The sequence below is a fragment of the Peromyscus californicus genome, unplaced genomic scaffold (genome assembly GCF_007827085.1).
Source record: "Peromyscus californicus insignis strain IS unplaced genomic scaffold, ASM782708v3 Scaffold_11__1_contigs__length_118956290, whole genome shotgun sequence".
NCBI classification, from domain to species: domain Eukaryota; kingdom Metazoa; phylum Chordata; class Mammalia; order Rodentia; family Cricetidae; genus Peromyscus; species Peromyscus californicus.
The window spans coordinates 95158405-95175664 of NW_026294402.1; the positions used below are offsets into that span (position 1 = coordinate 95158405).

General features: G+C 35.7%; 1 protein-coding gene across 3 annotated transcripts in view; it reads left to right on the forward strand.

Moving 5' to 3' along the window:
- The window catches only part of Stag1 (stromal antigen 1), a 325347-nt gene that overhangs the window by 111190 nt on the left and 196897 nt on the right, over positions 1 to 17260 (forward strand). For 2 of the 3 annotated variants that reach the window (XM_052718205.1, XM_052718197.1), the window contains exon 4: positions 11443 to 11607. In XM_052718205.1, the coding sequence (XP_052574165.1) occupies positions 11443 to 11607 (165 nt within the window). Of the gene's footprint in view, positions 1 to 11442; positions 11608 to 17260 lie in introns of those variants that run through there. The other variant, XM_052718212.1, reaches the window with a different exon arrangement.

The window sequence follows — 17260 nt, forward strand, 5'->3', positions numbered from 1 at the left end:
GAATTGTTGGTTCATTATGGTTCATAGTTGGAAGGGAGTGAGGAGGCATGACCTCAATCAATTTCATGAGGTGGCTGTTTGCCTTGTATCTTATCACAGGAAGCAAAGAGGTGTGATGCTTGGATTTTGGTGTATACCTATACCAGACTTTCTCTTTTTGGGCCACCAACCAGTTCCCAAATCATGACATGGAGAGTTATTATTAGTTATGCATGATTGGCCTTATCTTATGCTTGTTTTTTGCTAACTCTTATAACTTAATCTGTTTCCCTTTATCTGTGTTTGCCTCGGGGCTTTTTTTTTGTCTGTCTGTCTGTCTATCTATCTATCTATCTATCTATCTATCTATCTATCTATCTATCATCCATCCATCTATCTATCAATCATCTATCTTTCCTACTTCCTTCGCTGGCAGGCAGCTGCCTGGCTTCTGGCTCCAGGCATGTTCCTCTCTTTCTCCCTTGTTCTCTTTGTTCTTCTCTTAAGCCTAAATATCTGCTCCTGCTTATTCTCTCTGGCCACCAGCCCCACCTATCCCTTTCCTGCCTAGCTATTGGCCAGTCAGCTTTTTCATAAACCAATCAGGTGCCTTAGGCAGGCAAGGTGAAACCAATGCAACACATCTTTACCTATTTAAACAAATGCAGCATAAACAAATACAACACATCTTTGCATCGTTAACAGAGGCAGCACAAACAAATATAAGAAACCTTCAGGTAATTAAAGTAATATTCTACAGCATAAACAAATATAACACATCTTTGCCTAGTTAAAATAATATTCCACATGTATCTGTCTGTATCTGATTCTCTCTTAGTTTCTATCTCCCTCTTCTTCTGTCTGTGTGCACACTTGAAACTGTTGAGATTGGCAAAATCTTAATAGGCTATCAAAAAAAGTACATCTTAAGGGAGTTCTTGGTTTAAAAGCCATTTGTGGTGATAGGTAGCTAATCAACTTTTTTCATTTCTTTGGTACATAATATTAATAATTGTATGGTGAAGAAATAATAATGTATTTTATGAGAAAATCTGCTTTCTAATAACTTATAATCTGTATATTGAGTTCTTCAAGTAATTTTAGTAACTGAAATGGTCACAGAAATGTTTCTGGAATCTTAATTTTTTAGGGGTGATTGTAAAATTTAAAATAGAAGTAAAAATGCTTTTTTTATTTTATTGTATCTTACCTTTCTTAATCTATTCACAGACTCCTTTAAGTAAGGACAACATGTAGACATTTTTAATTTGCTTACTTGTCTATGTGTATGTTTTTGAAGAAAGAATTCTCATAAAGTAAAAAAATTTAAACCTTTCAAAACAATATGTTAAAAGTTGTTGTGGATGGGCTCATAAGGTTGTTCAGTGGGTAAAGGTACTTGTTATTGCCAAGCTGAGCTGTTGAGTTCAAAATCTGGGATCCACATGGTGGAAAGAGAGAACCAAGTCCTGCAAGTTGCCCTCTGATCTCCATATGTACTCTAAAGAGACACATACTAAATAAATTCAAAAATTTTTTTTTAAACATTGGGGATGGTTAACTGTCAGATGTAGTAAAGAGCTCATCATTGAGCTCAGGAGATTGGACACAAACACAAGTTTGAGAAGTTATTTATGTACTATCTTACAGAAATGCTTTTGTTTTGTTTTGTTTTTTTTCGAGACAGGGCTTCTCCATGTAGTTTTGGTTCCTGTCCTGGATCTCGCTCTGTAGACCAGACTGGCCTCAAACTCACAGAGATCTGCCTGGCTCTGCCTCCCTAGTGCTGGGAATAAAGGCGTGTGCCAATGCTGACCGTCCTAAAATGCTTTTTTTTTTTTTTTTTTTTTTTTTTGGTTTTTCGAGACAGGGTTTCTCTGTGTAGCTTTGCACCTTTCCTGGAACTCACTTGGTAGTCCAGGCTGGCCTCGAACTCACAGAGATCCGCCTGGCTCTGCCTCCCAAGTGCTGGGATTAAAGGCGTGCGCCACCACCGCCTGGCTCTAAAATGCTTTTTAAATTAAAAAATGTAATGAGAAATCTTTCAGAACCCAGCTTAAATGAATTATTCTTAAGGGCTATTGCTGTTGCTGTTAGTGTGGCAGCAGCTGCAGTTGGTTTTGTCACTATTCAGCTGCTGCAGCTCTGTTACCATTCATCAGACTGCACATTTGCCACTATCAGGGCCTTAAAGTTTCTGTGGCTCCTTCTCTCCCACCAGTAACCCATGAAGATGGCAATAGTCTTTGCTGGATGTGCCACTATCGTGTGCTTTTTGAAGTTCTGCTTTTGGTTTTGCTTTGGGTGTCATGGCTCAGCCTTTTGCATTTGTCAGAGTAGTCTATTCTGTTGTCACTAGTGCTCCTTATCTATTACTAGCTAGCAGAGAGAATTAGCAAGACAAGCTGAAGTTTTGGGGAACCTAATGTTGTAACCTAGGGAGAGTCAGCCAAAGAAGTGTCTCCCAACCAGCTCATCAGATGTGCCACATAGCCTGCATATGTAGTCAGAAACGGGGAGTTTACAATAAGTACAGTAGGCCTCCATGTAACTGTAGGATTGTGTTTACACCAATCAGTGCGCTGCTCCCTTTTGTTCCTGTTACAGTGGTCTCTGTGCTACACCACTAGACAAAATACTGCCCCTCTGGCTAGAATCAAAGGCTGCAGTGTCATCTAGAGTTTTCTGTGACTTGTAGTGACAGAAAATCCAGTGTAAACTGAAATGGTTAACATCAGAGACCACACCTTTAAGACACCGTTTCTTAACTTGTGGGTCATAAACCCTCTGGAGGTTGAATGACCCTTACACATGGGGTCACCTAAGACCATCAGAAAACATATTTACATTATGATTCATAACAGCAGCAAAATTATAGTTATGAAGTAGTAACAAAAATAATGACCCCCGGGCGGTGGTGGTGCACGCCTTTAATCCCAGCACTTGGGAGCCGGAGGCAGGCGGATCTCTGTGAGTTCGAGGCCAGCCTGGGCTACAGAGTGAGTTCCAGGAAAGGCGCAAAGCTATACAGAGAAACCCTGTGTCAAAAAAAAAAAAATGTTATGGTTGGGGGTCTCTATAGCATGAGGAACTGTATTAAAGGGTCGTGGCCTTAGGAAGGTTGAGAACCACTGCTTTAGGAGCTGGAGCTGTGTTGCAGCTGCAGTTTTCCAGCTACTTTCTTTAAAAAAAAAAAGAAAGAAAGAAAGGGATCCTGTCTGGCTGTTTGTTCAAGCAGCCTGATCACCAAAGAAGAGTCCAGTAGCTCCAGATTAGGTGGATCAAAGAGCCCCATCCCTATATTATGCTTATGTATAGCAGAATTAATATCAGAAGGAATGCCTATACTAAGAGCTTCGTATTAGCCATAGAATTTTTTTTTTTTTTTTTTTTTTTGAAGGGACAGGGTTTCTCTGTGTAGCTTTGGAGCCTTTCCTGGAACTCACTCTGTAGCCCAGGCTGGCCTCAAACTCACAGAGATCCACCTGCCTCTGCCTGCCGAGTGCTGGAATTAAAAGCATGTTCTGTCACTGCCTGGCTTAACCATAGAATTTTTAAAAACACTTTTAAAACAGCACTTCAAACAATGGTCAACTCTAATCCAGTGCCCCACGGGCAGTTGAGCTCATTTGTGTGTTTTGGTGAGTTAAAACAAATTGAGATATCACTAAATGTCAACTAAATATACTTGTCCTCAGTTTGGATCATTTACCATACAACTGTGCTTGGAGTGGGTGAGTGGGTATGTCTCTGTGACCTTCACAGGCTGCAGAGAGACATGAATTTGGCACAGCACAACTCAGTAGCCAGTGTTGGGTCAAACTTTAAGTGTCTGACCTCGATAGGTTTGTTGTAGGCTTATTTAAACACTACACTGTTTGATGAAAACTATTCTTGTGATGATTAACTGAATTTCGCAAACACAGCAATACATTCCTAAATCTGTTTGAGGAACAAAGTAAGCTAAATATAGATCTGGCATGACTACATTGAAACTCTTTGTAAAGTACATTTGATACTTTTAGTAAAGATTGATTCTATAGATTGTAGGAGAATGGGTCTGGAGGAGGGTCTCGTGCTGGATTGCATAAAGGTCACCAGGCTAGAAAGACTGTCTACTCCAGTCTTCTTGGTGGAAATGGGTTTTGCATTCCTTCTATTGAAGAAACAAGCCTGTGTACTTAATATTCTAGGTTCCCCTAGTGCATATCTATGAGCAAAAAGACCTCTGTGCTCTTGACAAAAATTAGGATAACTGTAGAAGCTTTTTTGGAGTCTGTGGATTAGATAGAAGAATTTAATGTTAATTATTGAGTTTTGATAGTTGTACATGGTATATAGAAGAATCCCTTTACTTCGGGACTCTAATGTTAGTATTTTCCTCTCAAATGATCAAATATGTGGGGGATGGAGGGCGGACAAACAAACAAATGCTAGAATATTGAAAACTGGCAAATTTCAATGAAGTGTGTAGGTAGAGGCTTTTCTCTGTCCCTCCCTGTCCTGCAGCCACTTCTAAATAATCACTCACATACTTATATTAATTATAAATGCTTCACTGGTAACTCAGACTTATTACTAACTAGCTCTTACACTTAAATTAACCCATAATTCTATTTATGCTTTTCCACATTTTTAACATGGCTTGTTACCTCATTTTTACACGTCCTACTTGCCTGGTGATTGGCTGACATCTCTCTGACTCTGCACTCCTTCTTGCCATCATTCTCAGTTTGACTTTCCTGTGTAACTTCCTGCCCAGCTACTGGCCTGTCAGCTTTTTATTAACCGATGAGAATAATACATATTCATAGTGTGGAAAAGGATTGTTCCACATCATTTCCCCATTTTGGTCTAATTAAAAAGGAAAGTTTTAACTTTAACATAGTAAAATTGTATACAATAAAAAGTTATTAAAAATTATTGTTACGATATCTACTCTACTTGTATTTGACAAAATCAGAGAAAACATTTAATTATCTAATGTATCTTGGTGAGTCTAAAGTTTTGTATCTAATTTACCCTTTTATCACAGCTAAGAATAATTATAACTATGACTATCTAGTCTTCAGCTCCATCAAAGACTTCAGAAGGATGAAATGCCACCTAATGACAGGGACATCAGACTGCTGGGCAGTCACCCAAAGTTTCTCTGCAACATTAGGACATCCATCTCTGGCCTCAAGACCTAGAATGTGTGACAGACCTTTTTCAGAAGAAGGAAATTTTGAAGGACTATCCTACCCTGTCTTGGCAAAGTTCAGCAGTTGCTTTTCTTTGTGTCCTGCTTGTCCAGATTGGACAGGGTATTTACTGTCAGCAGTCAAAGCAAGGGCAGTTTCTTTCCCAATAGGCCAGTTTTGGAAAAAAGAAAACAAACTCCATATGGAGTTTCTTCAATGCTCATCATCTTCTCTGAAGTAGATTGGTACTGCCAGGACCAGACATATCTCACTCTCATGAAAAGCCTAAGTTCTTAAAACATTTTAAATGACATATCTTGTAGGTCTTTGAAGTGTTCAAAGATTACATATCTATCTGAAATATATCTCAGTATTGCCTTGAAAACATAACTAACATGACTATTAATCTGTGTTTCTTCATTATGCAGCTCATTTTAAAATGAAATAGATAAATATAATATATTTCTACTCTAAACAATAGTAGAAATACACATACAGCATAACAAAATTAGCTTTAAATTTGTATCAATAAACCAAAATCTATACCAATGTAAAATACTTAAGATTAATAATTTTTTTGGATTAAAGTAGATGGAATAATCTACCCTTTTATCCTATCATTTCTATACCCCCCCTTTACTTTTCAGAACCAGATACCTGAATCTAATCTCCTTTGTTTAGCTTGTTTCCTGACCATTATCCATAACAACTTTCAAACAACCTTCCTAAATGATGGCAAACATTCATAGTTTTTTTTAATGTGAATGTAGTTCTCTAAACGATTTCCTGCTGATTGAGGGTCCTGATAATCTTTGAGGGACCCTGAGAAAATTCAGGATTATGGTCAAATCCTTACTGAAGTATTTGTGAGCCTGGATCATTTCAGCCAGCAGCCTTGAAGCTATTCTAGATGCAGAAATCAGGAAATTGCAATAGAGACACTCTGAAACATTGAATAATCTGGGTAATCTGTTCCCTTTGGAGATTTTTCAGGGGGTCTTCATCTATCAAACCTTATTTTTTTTAACCCAGAATGAACCCACAGCCTCTCATTTCTTGTGGAAACAAAAACATAACCTCTTTTCCAAAGTAACTGTTGCTCCTTCCTTAGCAGTCGAACAATTGAAAGACAACACAATAACATGCATTATCCAGATTCTCTGTGTATTTTCCATGTTTGTGTGGCTTTTTTTTACATTACTCCCTTTTTATGAACTTTATTATTTTAAAACTATGTATTTCTTTTTTATGACTGTCTATATCTTCTCTTTTTTCTCCCAAACTTATGTATATTTTAAACACACTGTGAACCATTAAGAGGTTTTTGTTTGGTCTGAATCTGTCCTTGTGTATTTTTAACCATTTTTGTCTGCATGAGCAAAACCCCAAACTACCATGCAGCATGCTAATGGAACTTGTGTCTATAGCTTAGGCCTACATGCAGGGCTGGGAGTTCATATGTGGGTCAGTCCTGTTGTGTTTAGAAGGCTTTGTTTTCCTTGATGTCCTCCATCCTTACTAGCTCTTATAGTTTTTCTGACTCCTCTCAGGAAGACTTCCCTGAGTACTGAGTGCAGGGATTTGATGGAGATAACCATTTAGGACTGAGTGTCTTAAGCTCTTTCACTCCTGCACATTGTCTAGTTGCTCTCATGTACTGCAGGAAGAAGCCTCTCTGATGGATGAGGAAGATCCTGACCTATGAGTATATAGCAGAATGACATTAGGAGTCATTTTATGCTAAGTTCCTTTAGCAGAACAGCAGTATTTGATTTTTGTCAGAGGACTTGAATTTACAGGTTTTTCTAAATTTGTATATGTATATAAATTATAAAATATTAAGAGTATATTCAATTCTAGTACTTTTACTTGTGTATTCATGTAACCATAACCAAGATTACATTATGGATCTGACTCTGTCTGAAGATTCTGGTTTTAAGGATTTTTATCACCTAAAGATTGAAAACATTTGGAAAAATGTTAGGTATACACCCAGTGTAGAGTTCTTGCCTAGCATATATAAGACCCTGGGTTCAGTCTCTAGCACCACAATGGGGCGATTGGCATGGGGATGGACATAGTTACTTATATAGTATTAACATTATATTACATATTATAAGTAGTAAGATTTGCGTTAAAGTATATAGGGGAATGTATATATAGACTATATTGAAGTACTCTATCAGAGAAAGGACTTGACTACCTTTAAATACAGAAGCTCCCACTGATACTGATGAGGGACACTTAGGGTACCATTTTCATTGTGCTAGAAAAATTTCACTGTGACCTCTTGATCTAATTGCAGTTTTGAAAATTTTGAAAATTTCAAGGTTAGCTGTATTTTTCAACTTTATATAAATGTATTCATGTTTTCTTGTGTATTTTTTTTGTCTACTCTTCTGTACAGAAAGCCCCATTATGTGATTAGTAATTTGTTCTTTTAAATTGCTGTTTAGTGTTTGATGTCATGTATATACTTATATTTATTTTGTCTTTTCATTGTTTTCCAGTATGACTCTTATCTATAAATATGTTAATATATTTGAATACATCTATCTTGTTTACTAATGTGCATTTCTTTCGAATATGCACACATACATATAGAACTGAAATTAATAGTAGGATGTATGTATAAATTTGGATTCACTAAATATTTTCCTTCAATAATTACATCAATTTATAGTCTCACCATCAATATAGAGTGATTTCATTTGTCACATATCCAATATTTTAGTTTTTTTTGTTTGTTTTTGTTTTTGTTTTTGTTTTTTGAGACAGGGTTTCTCTGTGTAGTTTTGGTGCCTGTCCTGGATCTCACTCTGTAGACCAGGCTGGCCTCGAACTCAAAGCGATCCACCTGGCTCTGCCTCCCAAGTGCTGGGATTTAAAGGCGTGTGCCACCGCTGCCCGGCTATTTTAGTATTTTAATCATTTCTAGTTCAACCTTTCTAGTGAGTATATAATACTCTGTGATTTTGTTTTTATTTGTATTTATTTGGTGATTTTTTAAAACACATTTCATAAGTTTTATATTTAAGTTGTCAGTTTTTTTCTTGTTTTTCTAAAACATTTATTTTCATAAATAATTCAGCAGTGTTTCTGAAAAACTGCATACAGAAAAATGTAGAGTCTCTCAATGAATACAGAAAAAGCACAAAGCTGGACTTTTACTGCTAGTTATCAATTCTTATCATAAAACTCTAAAAACCAAAGCTCATTGGTGTTTGTACAGTGACAGAACTGTGGGATAAAATAGAGTTTAGAGGCATAGTCATCCCTGTATGATCAGCTGAGTTATGATTAAAAACAACATTTTGATTCAACAGAAGAAAGAACAGTATTTTATATGCTTAGCAGTTCTTTTCCTGTGTTAAAGAATAAAAAATATATAAATTTCATAAAGTCTGATTTGTTATTTTCTTCCATAATTCTGTTTAATAGATCATTGTCCAATTTAAGATTGCTATAGATTCTCCATTTGTTTACTGCTGTTACAGTTATAGGTACATCCATTTTTTCAGGACTTTCCACTACTCTATGTTGTATGGGTGTCAAGTGAGCTCTACACACTTGAGTTCATATTTTCTAAGAGCAAGGGCATTACATTAGGTATTATATAGTGCTCAAAACCTGGGTATTTAAAACTGATACCATAATTCAATTAACAGGCTGTACTCAAAATTTCCTAATTATTTTTATCTTTAATTTCCAGTTAGGGGCCAACCACATACTAAGCATTCTACTTGTTCTGTGCTTTCTTTCTTTTTCTCTGCACCATGTCCTAATTCAGCCTGTGTTGAATTGTTATCTTGGTATGTTAAAAAAAATAAAGGCAAGGACATTAGTTTGATTATCCTTGATTTATATTTATTTGATTCAGTTTATAAATATTTGGTAATAGTGCCCCACAATTAACATCTGGTTCTTAAATATTGGTATGTGAACCTTCTTCTTTGGAGACAATCAAACATCTATTCACTCCAGATAGGTCATCAAAGATAATATTGCACTCATCTAGCTTTGAACACAAATGTATTTAATTGGAGATATTTGAGGAGCTTGGAGGGGAATTATTTACAGGCAACTTATAAGCAACTAAACTACATAAAAGTTCCCCCTCTCTCAGCAACTATGAACTGCCTATAATATACTCAGAAGGGGAGAAGTAATGCAGGGTGTAAGGGCCTCCTCACCTAGCAATCTTTAACATCCTTGAAGAGGGGCTTAGTCTTCTTTGCCACCCCCTAACCTCCTCTGGAATAAAAGAAAGAATTAAAAAGAACTGTCCATTTGCAAGTTAATGACTAAACTTTATGCAATGGAATGTAATAGCTATAAAGAAAAAACAACCAAGGTATTTTCTTGGTATTGCTGTAGATGGCTTATGAAATATATTAAAAGTAAAAATGAAATGCTCCAGATGTCTACATAAATAACAAAATTAATAGACAGCATGTTCTTTGTAGACCAGGTTACCCTTGAACTCAGAGGTCCACCTGCCTCTGCCTCCTGAGTGCCTGGATTAAAGGTGTGCACCACCACTGTCTGGCTTGTTATTGCTTCTTAAGAATGGGAGTTGGCCGGTGGTGGTGGTGGTAGTGGTGGTGGTGGTGGTGGTGGTGGTGGTGGTGGTGGTGGTGGTGGTGGTGGTGGTGGTGGTGGCACACGCCTTTAATACCAGCAATCAGGAGACAGAACCAGGCAGATCTCTGTGAGTTCGAGGCCATCGTGGTCTACAGAGTGAGATCCAGGACAGGCACCAAAACTACACAGAGAGACCCTGTCTTGAAAACCAAAAAAAAAAAAAAAAAAAAAAAGGAAGTTGATGACTATGATAGTGCTAGGAGGACTCCAAACTGTGCTGAGTTGACAAAGCTCAATCATGTGAGCTACACACACACACACACACCCACCCACCCCCACACACACACCCACACACATACACACACACACACACACACACACACACACACACACACACACACCCCACTGTGATGTGTAATGTTCCTACAGTGCCTTTGTTTATAAAGGCTAATATTGCAGCAGATGGCAATAGAATAATGTTTACAGAGGCCAGCTCCAGCATTATAAAGTAAGACAATAAGGATAGATCTGGAGACAAGAGGCAGAGAATTGGTTGTTGGAACGAGGCTCTAATGAATTACTCAAAAAAGTATAATGATTGAAAAGAAAAGATGCTTAACCAAGACTCTGGTTAAAACCAATTGACAATAAATATAGTATAGGAAGGGACAATATACCTGAGAGGAAAGGAGGAAATTGTGGGAATTTTGGGAAACTCTTTAGCTACCTAGTGAGTTTGAGGTTAGCCTGGGCTATGTGAGATTGTGTCTTGGAAAACAAAAGAGAAATAACTGGGAGTAGGAAGTAGTGTTGAAATAGATAATGTCTATTTCTTTTAATTTTGTATTTAGCAAAATTGATGCTGGTTAGTTTGATGAAGCAATTGGATAAAGTGAGAAACATATTTCTTTTATTACCCCTGGCTTTAAGATACAGTGGTAGGTAGTATTAATGTTGAAAACCTGGTGGGCTGGGGATGTATCTCAGCTGGCGGAATGTCTGCCTAGCATGCACAAAGCCATGGGTTCTATCCCTGCACTGCATAAACAGCACAATGGTACATGCCTACCTGTAATACCAGCACTTGGGAGATAAAAGGAAGATCAGGAGTTTGGGGTTTTTTTCAGTGACATAGTGAGTTTGAGGTTAGGTTTGGCTATATGAGATTGTGTCCTATTTAAAAAAAAAAAAAAGAAATAACTGGGAGCAGGAGGTAGGCGAAATTTAGGCTACATCAGGGCAGAACTATTTTGATTTTACTGTATCCCTGGTATCTTGAACAGCTCCAAGAATGCCCACTGAATATTTGTTGAAAAGACTAAGAATTTTTGAGTAATTCAGTAGAGAAAGAAACTCGAAATGCAGATTTCTCAGAAATGTTTTAGTGAACTAGGATTCTCAAGATGCAGGAGAGTATATTGAAGATATAAAGATGGTGAAGTCAAGAGTAGATGTGGTTAAATAATTAAACATTGTTACATAAAATACCTAATGAGATTTTAAACTTTATTTTCATATCTCTATAAACTTAAATTTTGATGTTTGTACTGTAATTTTTTGATTACAAAAAAATTTTAAATGTTTTGTTTTTGTGTAAGAATTGATCTATGACCTATAGTATTTCAAAACACCTTTGTTTATATAAAACAGAAGTAAGTCTTCATCTAGTGTAATTTTTCTTTATCTTTTAATTCAGTCTACAAATAAGAAACCTCGAAAATCTCCAGGAGAAAAGAGCAGAATTGAAGCTGGAGTTAGAGGGGCAGGTCGTGGAAGAGCTAACGGACACCCTCAACAGAATGGTGATGGGGATCCCGTCACATTATTTGAAGTGGTGAAACTGGGGAAAAGTGCAATGCAGGTAATTTTTAAATGTTTTTATTTCTTTTATAAAGCATGACAATCAGTAATCTATGTAGAATCTGCTAATGTATACATTGACACTTCAGGCACATTGTGTGTGTCAATGTCTGGTTTTGGTGATGGTTTTTGTACCCAGGGTCTTAAATATTCTGAGCATGTGCTCCACCACTTTGTTACTCCTCTAATCTCTGCATAACTGATATTTGTCTGCACCAAAAGGCCATTCTTGGTAGGTTTTTTTTTCAGGTTAGCTTACAGAGAACATTTTGTTTATTTTCAAGGTATTCTTTCAATTTTACCAAACAAAATGACTAGTAGGAGATGCCCAAGACAATTTCTGTTGCCTTGCTATAGTTTTTTGAGCCTGATTTGATATGCGTAATACGGATTTCAGGGTATTTGAAGGAAGAGTGTATGTGAGGGGTTATGTGTGTGTGAGTGTGTGGGTGGGGTAAGTGTGTCTCTTGTCTGTCTGTCTCTGAGCCTCAAGTCCTCATGCTCATACAAGAAGCACTTTATGTATTGAGTCATCTCCTTAGTCCAGAGTGATCTTTTAGTAATCTGTTTACTGTTTTTTCTATTTCATTTATTCAACAATCAATTGTTTGGTAATCTTTGATTTTATTGATAACTTCATTAAAAAGATAAACCAGAGTTATTTTACCATTCCTTTAGCATGTTGTTATATTATTTTTTACTACTAAAGTATATTAATTATTCATATTTATCTCTGTACATTTGTCATTTGAAAATAACACAGGTGAAAGTTTTTGCTTAAGAAGCAAATTTTCATAAGAAATATAAGAAGTAATAAAATGCACAAGAAACCTGAAAGTGTGTTTAGTTGAATATGCTGGGTGTGGAATACAAATTTGAAATTCAACATTCTGGTGGCCAGGCAGGAGGCTCACAATATTGAGGACAGCCCGTGCTACATAGTGCCATTCTGCCAGAAGAACATATAAATAACCAAGTAATAAAAAAGAAGTGTAGCCGGAAGGGGTGATGCACACCTTTAATCCCAGCTCTCAGGAGGCAGAGAAGCTGGATATCTGCTTTCAGAGCCAGCCTGGTCTACAGAGCTAGTTCCAGGACAACCAAGGGTACCCAAAGAAATCCTGTCTTGAAAAAACAAACAAAACAAAACAAAATGTGTAAAACCATGCTCAGTTTCTTTGTTTTGGTATTTTATACTTAAAAATTATTTGATAATTTAAATCAGTATTATTTTAATTTGCATTTCCTTGATAACCAGTGATTAGCAATAAGCTAAATCTTCGTTTAATTTTTCATTTGCTAATTTTAAAATTGTGTTTTCAATTTAAATGTGAAAAGCATTTAGATATTTTATGAAATAGAGTTATATTCAGGGCCAACGTAGTGTGTCATTATTTTACCTTTTATTTTTTATTTGTATTTCATTTTGAGGCCCTTAGAGGAATTAACTTTTTATTGTCTTTTTTGGTATATTGATGTGTCATTGGTCTTTGAATTTGTGTGGGCAAGCAACAATAGGGATTATACTGGTAAGATTCTTTATTGTACAACGAAGACTGAATTCCCAGTTATCCAAAGCAGTAGATGATTGTGCATTATATTAATGTACTTTAAAAACCGAGTGCCAGCCGGGCGGTGGTGGCGCATGCCTTTAATCCCAGCACTCAGGAGGCAGAGCCAGGCGGATCTCTGTGAGTTCAAGGCCAGCCTGGACTACCAAGTGAGTTCCAAGAAAGGCGCAAAGCTACACAGAGAAACCCTGTCTCGAAAAACCAAAAAAAACAAAACAAAAAAAAAAACCCGAGTGCCTTTTATCCATTAAGTTTGACCGTGTATTCATCATACTTTCAGAGAGAAATATTAACATGCTACAGAAGTACTGATTTTTAAAATAAATTATTCTCAATTTTGACTAGAAAGAATTGAAGTGAATTTCATATAAATTCAATAATTTCAGAATTTTGTATTTTTCATGTGAAACTTAATTTATATAAATACTTTAATACATATCTAATATAAATTTTAAATTTGAAATATTTAATATTTAATACTGAATGTTAAACTTAATATTGACAAAGCATTTATTATCAATATTACTTTTATTATCAAATTGGCTAGGTGTGGTAGTGTACACTTTTTTTAAGGTTTGTTTGTTTGTTTGTTTTTAGTTTTGTGTGTATGTATGAGTGTTGGTGGTAGAGTGCACAAGTGAGTACAGATGTCTGAGAATCCAGAAGAAAGCATCAGCTCCCTTGGAGACTAGGTTGTAATCCACCTGAGATGGATGCTGGCAACCATGCACAACACTCTTTACTGCTGAGCCATCTCTCTAGCCCTGTTTTAATATAGGTTCTGGGGATTGAACCTTGATTCTTTCACATGTATAGCAGCCAGTTTATCAAATGACCTATCTTCCCAGTCACAAAATAGTGCAAAATCCTACCTATATTTTAAACAAAATATTGACCAGGGTAAGATTTTGCATATTATTCTTACACATTTTCTGAATATGGATTGCTTTTCAGGATACCACATTTTTCAGAATTTGATTTTAATATAATATTTCAAATATTTTATTGTTTTATTTTCAACTTTTATTCACTGTTTTTATAATTTAGTACTCATATTTTTTTACTCGGTATGATAAAATTAATGTCATTAACTTCAGTCAATTTATTTTTCATACTGCAACCTATTGGTGGCATTTTTACTGTGGATTTTCCTTTTGATTTTTCAGATTTATTTGTCTTTGTCTCACAAAACCTGGCCATGATTTATTGAGCAAGTTTAATTTTATTTGTATATAATATTATGCTCCTAAAAGTGTTGCTTTTGATCATTTTTATTATACCTCTAAAATATAAATGTAGAATTGTTTCATCACAAATTTTTGTGTGTGGTTCCTGAGCCAAGGTCATGCATGTTTAAATGATTGACAGAGACCTTCCTTTAACAGTGACATGGCAAGTTTGCTATTTGTTACCTACCTACTTCAAACGTAGAGTCATGATAAACTGTCCTATAGAGAGCATAAAAAGCATGCATGGTTTGTATCCCTGTGATCCAAGACTGAGCTATACTCTATCTCAAACAAACATGTTGTGGGGAGGAAATAGACAATATCAGTGAGTTTGGAAACAGACTAAATGTGTATTTATTTTCTGTAGAAGAATACTATGTATTTTGTATGTAAGAATGCCACAAATGAATAAAATTTGGGTTATGATAGAGAAGCACTTAATGGTAGTCAGGAACTTGACATTTGTGGGTTAAAAAGAACTTAAATTACTTCCTAAAAATGAGAGTGTGCAGGTTTGTTTCAAAAGTAAGGTCCTTAGTATCCTTTCCGACAGTGGAAGCTCAAATGCTGCTAGACAAGGGTAGGCATATAGTGACCTGAATGTGAACTGTCTTGTGTTTCAGAGCTGCTTCTTTTAGCTCATGGTGATATTTTTGGAGGCTGTGTGACTTTTAGCATGTAAGGACTGGCTTGCCAAACAAAGTTAGTACCTATTAGGTAGGACTTCAAAGTTTCCACATTCTGCTTCTAGTTTGTTCTTCTGCTTTTTGATTGACCATGTTGTGAGCATGTCTCTGCTGCTGGCTTCTTCTGCCATGGACTTCACTATGTCTTCCTTAGTGTGTGATCCTCTGAAACTGAAAGATAAAATAAATCTTTTCTCTCTTATATTTCCTTTAGAATTTTGTCACCACAATGAGAAAAGTAATTCAGATATCATGCATCTCAAGCTGTCCTTTGGTTTTCCTATTAAACATAGTATTCCTACAGTTATAAGTTAAAAAATTAACCGCAATACTCAAAACGGTCTTATTTTTTACAGGATAGTATATCTTAAAAATTTCCTTTGTAGGAAATAAAAAGATGAAGACAGAATCACGACAAGTATAAGCCATATAAACAGCACTTTAGATAAAATATGCTGTTTTAATGACATCTGTGAAATTACTAAGTTTAAAGGAAGATCTAAAGTTATAGTGTATGTTTTAAGATTTTTGAATATGAACAGAAGTAATCAGAAAAATATTAGCTAAAGATGGATGAATAATAAATTAGTAAATTTAAAAAGCCAGAAGAATAAAAGAAGATATGTGTAAATTAAAATAGGGAATAAATCAAACAAGAATAGATTTAAAAAAAGACAGTGTTAAAAGCTGAAAATAAGTTGTTGAAATGCATTATTCAGGAAATTAATTTTCCTGTTGGAAATTTGGACACTACTAAAATATTTAATAATAGCCTCTCCTTAGAAAGTCCCTTACAGTGTAGCCCAGAGAAGGCAAGAGGAAAGAGAATAATAGCAAGGAAATGCAAATTTATCTTGAGAGTGCAAGGATGGTTTGATATTAGACAATCTTGTACTATAATGCACCAAATAATTATGTTACAGGAAAGATACATACTATCTAAATTGGTATAGAGTGTTTATAAAATTTATTTTATACCCATGGTATAAACTTTATAAATGGGGGGAAAAGGAAAACTTCTGTTCCCAGTAAATGTTACTTTCCTCAAAACCACAATTCTCAATGTGTCTTTTTCATAGTGAAATATAGATGCATTCTCTGGACCAAGCATTGTCACTACTGTTTATTACTTACTCAACAGAACACATAGCCATTGTCTTGAACCAACAATAATGAAAACCCAAACAAAATAGAAGAGCTGCAGAAGTTAAAAAGATGCAGATGTTTCCATTCTTACAGAAGATACACATACTTGTATTAAAAATTCAAAAGGAACTCTTCTATGGTGTTGGAACTGAGTATCAGAGTTCCTGAATAGAAAATTAACATTAAAAAATTTAGGCCAGTGAGATGGCTCAACTTACACAGACTCCTAACTGGCATGCCTATTGAACTGAAATCGACCTCCAAAATCCACCTGATGAAAGGACAAAATTAAATCCTGCAAGTTCTTTTCTGACTTCACATGAGTAGTCCATGTTGTGTTGTCCAGCCCCCACAATTCCTCCACCATGCACAAAATTAAATAAGAAACCTGTAGTGTTCTGTGTAACGACAGTGAACAGTTAGCACAAGTGGCTTGATCATATTTACATTTTGGTCAGTTTCTTTCTGGGAGCAATTTAGATAATGGTTTGTGGATATATTGAGATTGGAGTCAAACACCAATAACTATTTTTGATGAATCTCATGGGAAAGTAATGGACATCAGTTTTATGGATTTCCCTGTGCCCAATGCAAAGTCTAATAAAAAAGTACAATTAACTCTGAACAAATTTTTGTTGAATGGCTGGACTAAAAATCCATTGGTCGATGTTTAGTGGTACAAAATGAAAATACTTATGTATTTTAGAAAGCCATCGGTATTACAACAGTCAAAACATTCTATGGTCACAACCTAGTCTTTCATAGCTACAAATTTTACTAGGGCATGTGAATAAGGAAAGAAAATATAACTGTTTTCCAAAGTGAAAGCAATGAGATGACTTTGAAAAGTAAGAGTCTTAGTGATCCCTAGTTGTTTGACTTAGTTGTTCACTAAAAGAATTTTTTCTTAGTGTGGCTGTGGGAATATTTGTATGAGAGACTTTGATTTAGACATTTTAATTTTCTGATTATTTTTGAGATGATGTCTCGATAGCCCTGGCTCTCCTGGAACTCGCAGTGTA